The sequence below is a fragment of the Corvus hawaiiensis genome, chromosome 1 (assembly GCF_020740725.1).
Source record: "Corvus hawaiiensis isolate bCorHaw1 chromosome 1, bCorHaw1.pri.cur, whole genome shotgun sequence".
Taxonomy (NCBI): Eukaryota; Metazoa; Chordata; class Aves; order Passeriformes; family Corvidae; genus Corvus; species Corvus hawaiiensis.
In genome coordinates, this window is record NC_063213.1 from 22,586,204 (window position 1) to 22,598,391 (window position 12,188).

At 43.2% G+C, this 12,188-nt stretch overlaps 1 protein-coding gene across 4 annotated transcripts in view; it reads left to right on the forward strand.

Annotated features, from left to right (window-relative positions):
- PDE1C (phosphodiesterase 1C) overlaps positions 1–12,188 on the forward strand; it is a 369,889-nt gene that overhangs the window by 308,767 nt on the left and 48,934 nt on the right. For all 4 annotated transcript variants that reach the window (XM_048296129.1, XM_048296137.1, XM_048296146.1 and 1 more), the window contains one exon: positions 456–576. In XM_048296129.1, the coding sequence (XP_048152086.1) occupies positions 456–576 (121 nt within the window). The remainder of the gene's footprint in view (positions 1–455; positions 577–12,188) is intronic.

The window sequence follows — 12,188 nt, forward strand, 5'->3', positions numbered from 1 at the left end:
TTCTGTTCTCACACTAGTGTGTGTAGAGTATCAGTGAAACATTTATCAGTTACTGTGTAGACTTGTCATATCCCAAGACATCCCCACTATTCATTACAGTGGGATGACAGGAACCATCTTCTCTTCTAAGCTTGCATAAAGCGCAGCACAGATGAAATGGGGAACAGAGCAGCTCTTCAAGACTGCTAGCGAGGACAAGCAAGCCTGGAAAGATGCTGAGCAAGGCTGAGCAACATTTCCTTTTGCATTTCTTAGTGTCTCTTTTAAAACAGGAATTGTGTATGTTGGAGAAATAAGACTGTCTTTCAGAGATGTCTGATTTTATGATCAGAGAAACCACTTGACCAATACCCTGGCCAAAGATTCTAATTACCTTATTTTCCTGTAGGTAAGATTTTTGTTGTTCTTCGCTGCAAGAGCAGACAATTAATTTTTTTGATCCTTTGGGTTTTCAGAATTGACAAGCCGAAAGCCTTATCACTGTTATTACATACAGCAGATATCAGTCATCCAGCCAAGGCCTGGGATCTCCATCATCGCTGGACCATGTCTCTGCTAGAGGAGTTCTTCAGACAGGTAAAGCTAGGGAAGCTCTCTTTTCTTTTTTCTTTTTTCTTTTCTTTTCTTTTCTTTTCTTTTCCTTTCTTTTCTTTTCTTTTCTTTTCTTTTCTTTTTTCTTTTCTGCAGCTGAGAGGGAGTGTATAGGAAAGGAAGGAAGTAGGAAAATACGAACACAGGTATTTTCCTTTTTCTCTGATATTTTTAAGAACCTCCTAAATGGTATGAAGGTTTCTCCTCTAGCACCATTAGCACTGGCTATTATGCCTCTTAGGAAGGTAGTGTCTGATACACTCCCTATAGATATAAACATTACCTACATAGTAGAAATCCTAATTTGGGAAGCTAGCATGTCTTTCAGGTTAGAAAAACATAGAATATATGTCACTCTACTTAGCTCTAGAACCATAAAACCAGATTTGTGTAGCTGTACTTTATGGAATTCTACTTACATAGTTGTGATGGATGTGAAAAAGTCTTATTTTGCCCTTATTAAAAAAGTGAACTGATCAAAATTATAGTTCATAGTGGACCACCTGTTGACAGACCCACAGATCTAGACAAATCACTGAGCTCTGTGTAATGGCTACAAGGTCCCCAAATGATTAATAAAAAGCAATTAAAGAATTAAAAAACCAACCAACCAAACAAAAAAAAAATAAAAGCAAACAGATCACTTAAGGAGTGTACAGGATGCTTTTCTCCAATATGAATTACTAACCTAAGCAGTTAAGTGCTTATTTTCCTTCCGAAGTCCAATAACTTCTTGTTCTATAGTAAATCTAAATGCAAAAGGGAAAATATGACAATTCTTTAAAAGTTCTGACAATTTCTAAAAATGGTATCTGTTTTTAAAGGCACTGCAGTAATCCCTTTTTTTTTTACAAGTTTATTACAAAGATTTGTTTTGAAATTAATCCTTTGGTTTGTTTTTCAAACCAAGAATCGTTTTACTGGGTGGATGCAGATAGATCATAGCTGTAACTGATTCTGTCTTGTCACACAGGAGGCTCAGACAAGTAGGATGATTTTAACATGAATTTTAGGGGAAAATCTGCATATTTAGCCTTTTCTAGGTCAAAGTTGTACCAAATGTTTTAAAATACGTGACTGCCAAAGACTTGTGAGGCAATTAAGATTGCCTCACATTAAGATGTGAGACCACAAAACCTCCACATTTTGATTTATTTTACACACGTAGTGAAGACAAAACTACTGTTTTATATATTTTAATTTCAGCCAACAAATTCTGCTTTAATTTTGTATGACAGATGACAACACTCTTAGATGAAGATATATATAAAACTCATATTCTAGTTCCAAATTCAGATGCAGTGTTTATTTCCTCTTCAGGAAAACCATTAAGCTTACCATGAAGCAAAGATTTGTGTTCATTGAAGTTATTTAGTACTAGATCAATGAGGACATTCCTACTAAACATTAGAAGAAAAACACACATACTTCTCACAAATTGATATCCTAGTTCTGGCCAGGACAGGGTTAATTTTTGCAGTAGACAGGAGGTGGCATGGCTAGGATGTGGAGGTTGTTCTACTCCATCTCACTTCGTTTTCCAGGGGTGGAGGAAGGGCTGTCTTCTGGGTTAGGTTAGCGTTTTGTTATCATTTGTATGTGAATCACCACTTCTCTCTTGAAAGCTTTTTTAGTTCACATTGTTGCTGTTACTGTCCTTTTCTTATCTCATTGCTGTTTCCAGTAGATTATTGTTATCTCAACTGCAGATCTTTATCTTTTGTGCCTCCAGTTATCCTCTTCATCCCGCTGCAGGGGGAGGGGGAGGGAAAGGGGAAGAGAGGAGCAAGGGAGCAGAACATGGTTTGGAGTTTTTTGGTGGGAGAACTAAATTGAAGAATACCATTCTTAAACCAAAGCAGCCTAGTTTGGCACCCAATGTGGGACTCAGAGAGTTGAGATAACAACAGATGTGGCCACAGAGTGTTGGAAACAAATTTGATCTAAGCATTAGTTTTACTAATAAATTTAGGTATGGAGCCACTGGTCACAGTGTTGCTTGATCTTCTCACAAGGCTGTGGTACCTAACCCTGTATATACTTCATATGTACACTAAGTGTCCACCATGAGTAGGGAGAGGGATCAGGATTGCTTTGTTCCTGTACTATGTGGTATCGGCTTTGCACAGTGAAGGTTCTCCCAACGGGAGGACGAGGCAGGACCATGAATCACCCCAAACTGGGCCAAGAGACAGTTCAGAGACAGAGTCAGAGAAGCGGGCATTTGCTTTATTCGGTGCCAGATGTGTGGGGGATCGCTGCTCCTAACATACACACACAGCACTGCATACAGTCCAGTATTATGGGTAAAAATTATGAATATTCATCACATTCCTTGGGATAGGAGTGGTCATACAAATTACTTCTTGGAAGTCACTAATATCATTAACATACGTGCCACACATTCACTGTGTATCCTGGTGGTTGCACTGAGGAAGGCTCCTCTTCTTCCCTGGGGGTCTTTCTGATGAAGATTAGTAGTCTTCATCACAATGCACTTTTTACCTTTCTTTCTGGAGCATGTGCAGTCCTTTGTTGGATGATTCAGCAGTTTTTGTGCTGGTTTCAAACAGGTTCTCTTCCTCTCATCTTGACAAGATTAAGATGAATCCTGATTCTTAGGTTTTGTGATTAACATTTGCTCTCTCTTAATAGTTAGCTCATGCTTACATGAGTTAACTATTGATAACCCCTTTCTCAGCCAGAGATAGCTGCCTGATTCCTATTCCCAGGTGAGCTGCAAGATATGTGAAAAGTCTTCAGCTGCCAGTTGGGCAAGCCCCTGGTGACTTGCCTGGTCCGGTGCTGGGATGTTGCAGCCCATATTATGAAACTAGATAGATGATAGTGAAGCCATGCAACTGGGATCCCTGTCCCGGGATGTGGGCATTGACAAAGGGATAGGGAAGAGGACAGAAACTCAGCCTCTGGAGCAGCTCCCATCAAGTGTGAGAGAAAGGTATTCATTCTCACAAGTATGTTCTAGTTGCATGCTCAAGCAGAGGGAAAGCTGTGGAGAAATGTATCCGGTACCTGAGAGAATTAGCCGTGCTGGAGGTAACGTATAAAGATTCAAAAAATGGGTTCAGATCAGGTCCAGCTGACACAACCTATTACAGCGTCCCGCAGTGGTAGAGAGGAAAAGAGAGATCCAGCAGGCAGGAATTGTGCAGCAAGATTGATTCATTTAATTATTTTACAGGCTCTTTTATAGACTTTTTCCTTCATAGTCTAATTGGTCAAAGGATCAGCCACCCCTTGGGTTGATTGGCTAAAATCCTAAAACATCCATTGTCAAAGTATTTTTCTACTGTACCATAAACAAAGCTCTGCAAGGTCACAGGTATTCATAATTTATAGAACTCTGCTAATATCTTCTGTGAGAGAGAAAAGTATCTCATGGGACTGGAAAGAAGCAAGAAAAATTCTTGCTTTCAGCAATATTTGTATCCACAACAACCCATGTGGCAGAAGTTTGTATGGAGTGCACCGTTGTTGTACACCAACTCATTAGCACTGATCTCAATGAAAGAAAGAGAACAGAGAGGGCTTCAAGTGACTACACAACAATGGAATAATTTTTTCCTCCTTACCAAACTGTGCCTTGCCTGTGGAAAGACTGTCCAAGACTGCAGACAGACTCAAAAGATTCAAGCATGTTAGAGAGGAAATGTCTTGTGCCCCTCCAGTATGGACCACAGTCTCTGGTACTGGAAGCATGCACTCGCTGGCTTGAGATAAAGGGCACACACCATGAGATAACATGCGGTTTTACTTTACCACAGAGAAGACATGAGAAAGTGGGATGGAAAACCTACCTCTCCCCTAGCAGCACAGGTGTGTGAGTTGAGAGGAAGGACAACCACCACAGGAAATTCTTCAGGGATAAATGCCGCTTCGGTTTCCAGTGGGCAAGTCCTCAGACAGAATGGAAGGGCTGATGTTACTTCTGATCCTCTTGAAAGGATATCCACTTCATATTTACAAGACGTGAACAATGACTACTAAGACTAGAACTAGAGGGGGCCTGCCTCCAGCAGGAGGAAAGGGACAACTGGATCTATTGATGGCCTGGTGCATCAGACCTGCAAGAGTATAATACTTTAGCTGACACTGGCACACAGTGTACCCTGATGCCATCAAGATCTGTAGGGGCAGAATCTAACTCTATTTCTGTGGTGACAGGGAGATCCCAACAGCTGACTGTACTGGAAGTTACAGTGAGCCTGACTGGGAACAAAAGGCAAAAATCCCCCATTCTGATTGGCCCAGAGGCCCTGTGTGTCCTTGGCATAGGCTAACTCTGGAGAGGGTATTTCAAGAACCCAAGAGAGCATTGTTGGGCTTTTGGGATAGCTGCTGTGGAGACAGAGGAAATTAGACACCTCAACACCTTGCCTGGTCTCTCAGAGGACTGTTCTGCTGTGGGACTGCTGAGGGTTGAAGATCAACAGGTACCGATCACTACCACAACAGTACATCATCAACAATACCACACCAACTGGGACTCTGTGACTCCCATCCATGAGATGATTCATGAACTGGAGAGCCAGGGAGTGGTCAACAAGATTCACTCACCCTTTAATAGCCCCATATGGCCAGTGCATAAATCCAGTGGAGACTGACAGTGGACTAGTGTATCCTGGACAAAGTCATACCACGACTGAGAGCTGCTGTGATGGACATGTTGGAACTTGAGGACAATGTGGAGTCCAAGGCAGCAAAGTGGCGCCACCATGTACATTGGTAATGCATTTTTCTCCATTTCTTTGTCAAGAGAGTGCAGGCCACAGTTTGCTTTTATCTGGAGGGGCGTTCCATACACCTGGAACTGATGGGCCCAGGAGTGGAAGCACAGCCTCACTATTTGCCATGGACTGATCCAGACTGAACTTGAAGACGGTGAGGCTCCAGAACACTTGAAACATGTTGATGACATTATTGTGTGGCGCAACACAACAGAGACAGTTTTTTGAAGAAAGAAGGTAATCCACATCCTCCTGAAGGTCGATTTTGCCATAAAGCAAAGTCAAGTCAAGGCACCTGCCCAGGAATATCAGTTTTTAGGAGTAAAATAGCAAGATGGATATCATTAGATTCCAATGGACATGGTCAACAAAATAGCAGTTATGTCCCCACCAGCCAGCAAGAAGGAAACACTAACTTTCTTCAGTACTGTGGGTTTTTGAAGGATGTATATTCCAGATTACAGTCATATTGTAAACCCTCTCTATTAAATGACACAGAAGAAGAAATATTTTAAGTGGGGTCCTGAACATCAACCAGCTTTGTAACAAATTAAACAGGAGATTCCTTGGGAGCTGTAGGCCCAGTTAGGACAGGACAAAATGTGAAAAATGTGCTGTACACTGCAATCAGGGAGAATGGTCCTTCCTGGAGTCTCTGGCAAAAGGTACCCTGGGAGACTTGAAGGTAATCCCTGGGATTCTGGAGTCTGGAATGCAAAGGATCCAAGGCTGTTACACCTCTGAAAAAGAGGTACTGGCAGTTTATGAAGGTGTTCTAGCTGCTTCAGAAGTGATTGTCACTGAAGCGCAGCTCCTCCTGGCACCCTGATAGCCAGTGATGGGCTGGATGCTTAAAAGGAAAGTCCTTTTCACACATCATGCTTCAGATGCAACGTGGAGTAAGTGGTTTGCACTGATCACTCAGAAAGCTCAGATAGAAACCCCTAATTGCCCAGGGATATTGGCCTGAAGGCAAAAATCACAAATCATGACTTGGCCTCAAGGCAAAAATTTTGGACTATCATCATTGGAGGAGGAAAAGATAGCATGTGCTGAGGAAGTCCCACCAAATATAATCAGCTACCAGAAAATGAAAAGTGATATGCACTCTTTACTGATGGTTCTGCTGTACTGTAGGAACATACCAAAAATCAAAAGCTGCTCTATGGAGTTCTGTGTGCCGAGTTGCAGAAATCAGACAAAGTAGATCTAGGCTTCAGAGCTGTAAGACATCCAGCTGGCTTTAGATATTGCTGAATGAGAGAAATGGCCAGTGTTTAACCTCTACACTGACTTGTGGATGGTAACAAATGCTCTGTGGGGATGGCCTTCAGACCAATGGAAAAAGACCAGTTGGCTGTGTGGAGTAAACCCATCTGGACTGCTGATAAGTAGCAAGACATTGCTGCGTGGGTTGTAAAACTAAGTCATGTAGATGCAAGTGTACCTAAGAATCAAGCTACTGAAGAGCAACACAACAATGGATAGGTGGATTAAGCTGCCAAGGTTAAAGTGTCTCAGGTGGATCTGGATTGGCAGAATAAGGGTGAATTATGTCTGGCTCGGTGGGCCCATGATGCCTCAGGTCATCAAGGAAGAGATGCAACAGGGAGGAGATGGGCTTCTGATTGAGAGTGGACTTACCCATGGGTTCTATCTCTCAGGTTATCCACAACTGTGAAATATGCACTGTAATCAAGCAGGCCAAGCAGATAAAGCCTCTATGGTATGGAGGACAATTGTTGAAATATAAATGTGGGGAGGCCTGGGAGATTGATTGCATCACACTCGGGCAAACCCACCAAGAAAGTGTACTTATGTACTATGTACTTACAGTGGTGGAAACAACCACTGGAGATGTGCTCTCACACCACTACCTGTAATGCCATCTTGGGCCTTGAAAAACAAGTCCTGTGGCAACATGGCACCCCAGAAAGAATTGAATCAGACAATGGGATTAATTTTAAAAATCACCTCATAGACACCTGGCCAAGACAACATGCTATTGAGTGGGTGTATCATACTCATTATCATGCACCAACCTCTGGGAATATTGAACGGTACAATGGGCTGTTAAAAAACCATATTGAGAGCCATAGCTGGTGGGATGTTCAAGCATTGGGATCTACATTTTGTGGAGGCCATCTGGTTAGTCCAGACTAGAGGCTCTGCTAATCAAGCTCCCCCCACCCAATTAAAACCTCCTCGTACCATAGAAGGGGACAAAGTCCCTGTGGTGCTGTTCCGGTTTGGCCAAATTTAGAAATATATCCTCTGAGAGATGGTAGGTCACAACCAGCCATCCCCCCACCAGGTTTGGGAAAAATAAATTTTCCTCGAAGGACAGTGAAGGAGATAAAAACTATTTATTTAACAAACACATGGGAAAAAGATGATAATGCTAAATAATGAAATCTCTCGCTGTGGAGAAAAAATCTGGGAAAGTGTTAGAGTCCTCCCTTTGGTCTCCTCGGAGCTGGGGCTTGGCCCATGGCCAGGCCCTCTGTGCTCGGTGGAAAGTCCTCCCGATGTGTTCTGATATTGAAGCAGTCCAGCAGAAAAGGGAGAAAACCTGAAATTCCAGAGAAGAAAAAAAAGTTCAACTCTCAGTCTCTCTCCGGAGAAAAGAAACTGAAAAACTGGCCAAAAGCTGACTGGAAAACAGCAAGCCGGGTGCTTCCTCACTCCCCTGCCGCAGCTGAAAACAAAGTCGCTATCTCTGTGTGACCTTGAACAAGCTGCAAACTGCTTTGAAAAAGTTTTGCTTAGTTTTTCCTTCCCCCTCTCAGGCTCAGTTTAAAGGCACAGAAAGGCACAAGAATTAATTTCTGGGCATATAGCAGAGATATGAGATACACACCATAAAGTCGCCCTAAGACAGGTGCATATGAGGAATATGTTTGGAAAGACAGTTTGGCTTAGTCCTGCCACAAGCAAATGTGGGATTGTTTTGCTCAAGGACTTGGGTGCACTTGGTGTGTAATGCAGAGTGATGGGAAAACGTTATGTATACCTCAAAGGGATTTGATTTTTGGGTGAGAACAGTCTGTAATGTTGAATTGTATAATATTGGTTGCTGAATGACACTGCCACTGTATGCCATAACCAACCATGGACAAGAACTATGGACTGCTCCAGATACACCAGTTGTGAGCTCCTGGTGCAGCTTGCAGCCACCCAACAGCACACCAGCCCTTCTGCCCTGGAAGACACCTAGGATGGATAGAACCCACAGTCATGGTCTAAATGAGCTCAACAGGCATCTTGGAGGGATGGCCATTGACTACAGAAATGATAACAGTGCTTTTAAATGCATATATATATATATATATATATTTGTCTATATATATGTATATAGTTGGAAAGTGTAGGATCTGGGCATGATGCAAATGGTATAGAATAAGGGGTGGGTACTGTCCTGGTTCCGAATGGGACAGGATTAATTTTAACAGCAGGCAGAAGAGGCATGGCTAGGACCCGGAGGTTGTTCTATACCACTTCACATCATTTTCCTGGGATGGGGGAAGGGCTTTCTTCTGGGGCAGTGTAGTGTGGTGGCAGTCAGGTTGGGCTCCATGGGGTGCATCTGCATGTGAATCACTTGCTGTTCTCTTGTACAATTTTGCTATTCATATTGTTGCTATTACTGTTTGTTCTCTTTTCTCATTGCTGTTTCCAGGAGATTGTTCTTAAGTTATGATCTGTAACTTTTTTGTGCCTTCAATTTTCCTTTCCAACCCACTGCAGGGGGGGAGGGGAATGGGGAGTGAGTGAGTAATGCATGGTTTTGAGGTTTTTAGTGGGAGCACTAAACTGGAGAATACCATCCCTAAACCACAATATTGAGAACTACTACTAGCCAAGGAGACTATGGTTGAATTTTCTTGACCTAAGATTAGACATGTATTTCCTTATGGTCTTTAATTGCAGACCCTTTCCTCTCCTTTCTGTTAAGTACTCTGCAGAGACATAAAGCCTGACTTAACCTATATTGGAAAAGATCCCCAACCCTGTTGGTTTCCCAGTATTTTGAGATGTGACATGACACAGGTCTTCATACACCAAGTGACCATGCTGTAGGGGTGAAAGATTCTAAGTACAATACTGGTTTTTTATACTCAACATCTATGAGCATCTCTTAAAGCAAACGTCTTCCCTTTATTAATTAGTTCTACTAATGTGTTTTAGCTAGCTATTAGGGAGCTGCTCAAACAGCTTAGAAATCAAGTGTCTCTCTGAGCAGTCACAAAGGCAGGCAGGTGTTCCTTTCCAAGACAATTAGCCACTGGGGTCTTTAGGAGGCCTAAGGAGTAAGAGAAGAATGAGCAGGCATCGAGAGATGGTTTTTCTGGGTGACACAGCTGACACAGTAAAGGAATGTTACTTGGAAATATTTCTGTGTTTAATTTGTGTTTTACTCTGATATTTGTATATCAGGCTCCTAACATAAAGCAGAATTGTTCTGCAGTAGAAGGAAACTATTGCTTGTTGTTCCACACAAAATCCTAACAGAACTTGTGCCCCCATTTTATGTATGTTTTATCAACAAAAATAAGAAGAATTCAGCTCTTCTTATACCCATAGAAGCTTTTCTCTAGTTAGTTTCCTGAATATTTTAGCTTCTATTTGACATTAGTCAGAACACTGGCAAGAAGTTCAGCACAATTATAGTGAGCTGCTAATTTAAGGAAATGTTTTTACAGTATATTTAACAGGCTATATAAATTTGAATGCTCTATGGGGAATAGTGCAGCTATGTCATCCTATACATATCTTCTCAGCATAAACCAATGTTACAGAGTGACTGAATTATATTAAAGGGCCTTTGGAAACATGTGACTTGAAAAACTGGAAAACTGGGAAATATGAGGTTATAGCACTTGATCTTCTACCATGTTGTGATGCTACAAAAGGACTTTCTGTTCTGAGGGCCAGTAGGCATGTTTTGACTTATATAATTAAAATGTAAATGTAATCTAAAGGTAATGTGAAATGTCGTATTCATAGCATCATAGAATACCAGGTTGGAAGGAAGCTGAAGGATCATCTGGTCCAACCTTTCTTGGCAAAAGCACAATTTAAATAAGATGGTCCAGCACCCTATCCAGCTGAATCTTAAAAGTGTCCAACACTGGGGAATCCACCACTCCCCTGGGGAGATTATTTTAATGGCTGATCTCATTGTGAAAATTTTTTATTTTGCATCTAATCAGAATCTCTTCAGGAATAACTTGTATCCATTACCTCTCATCTTTTCATGTATCTCCTTGTAAAATCCATCTTCTTTTCCAGCCTTTAAATACTGGAACATGGTGATAAGGTCTCTCCTAAGGTTTCTCTTCTCAAGGCTTAACAAACGCAGTTCACTCAGGCCTTACTTACATGGCAGGCTTCCCAGTTCTTTTATCATCCCTGCAGCCCTTCTCTTAATCCTCTCCAGCTTATCCACTTCTTTTTTTTCATGGGGGGACCAAAACTGAACACCGTATGTCTTGGTTTTGAAAGACAGGTGTCTGCTAAGGAAGGCAGAAGCCTCCCTTGAAGTGGCAGATGTAACCCCTTTCCCTCTGAGTTATTATAATTTTGAAATCAAAGGCCTTTAGGCAAAGATGTGGGAAATAGGAATAACAGTTCTTTACTCTCTCTCTCTCTCTCTCTCTATATATATATATATATATCTATCCAGTCAAACAAAACAACAATAACTATGGCAGTAACAGCAAACAATCACAAACCCGGTCCCAGCCTTCTCGGCTGTCAGGCTATTTCCCCTCGGGTGCAGTTCTGCTCGCAGCCGGCAGGGGCGCTGGCGGCTCCCGGTGAGCAGGGCAGGTGCGATGGTTCCCCCGCGGCTGCAGGGGGCGCTCCGGAGCGAGCTCGGGGAGCACGCGGCCCCAGTGCCCTGGGATCCCGGGAAGGGATGGAACAAAGGCTTCACAAACCCCTGGGCAGCTGGCCCTGGTGTCCGGCTGGAGCTTCGGGAACAGCAGGCTGGAATGGCAGGCTGGAATGGCAGGGATGAGCCCAAATCCCGGGTGGCAGACGCGATCATCCAAGCGGGGAACCCCCCAGAGGTCCAGGCAGGCAGGGCGAGCAGAAGCTACAACGCAGCGAAGGCTTGAATCAGCGGCGGGGCAGGGCGGCCACAGCCTGGCCTCCAGCGGGGCAGGGAAGGTGGGCCGGGGGTCCTGGGATCTTTCTCCGCAGAAAGAAAAATGGCCGAAAGGAACCAGGCTCCTCTCCCCCGAGAACACCGAGAGAGCGAACTGCCCCCACACCTAGGTGAAAACAAAGCAGTAGCCAGGCCTGTCCCACCCCCCTCTTTTGTCTTTCTTAAGTACAGCCATTTGTCCCCTAGCAACATGCATATGGGAAAAAATTCCTTTAACAGGAAAAAAACTAGGACTAAACTAAAACCCCAACACCGTATTGCAGCTGTGGCCTGGCAGGCACTGACTAGAGTGGGATAATGATTTCTTTATCTCTGCTGGTGACACCCTTGTTGACTCAGTCCACCATCCAGTTGTTTTCTTCACCAGAGCACCACAGTGTTTACTCATATTAGATTGTTGTCCAACAGGACCCTCAGGTCCTTTTCCACAGAGCTGCTCCCCAGCTGGGTTGTTGCAAGATTGTGTTGTGGTCCTGGATTATGTTTTCCCAGGTTCAAGACCTAACATTCGTCCTTGTTGAACTTCATAATGTTCTTGTGAGCCCACTCTTCCAGCCTATCCAGGTCTGCATGCAGGATGACTCTCCCTTTAGAAGTGTCCTGTTTCCCACTTGGTTTGGTATCACCAGCAAACTTCACCAGGGTATGCTTGATCCCAACATCCAGATCACTTACAA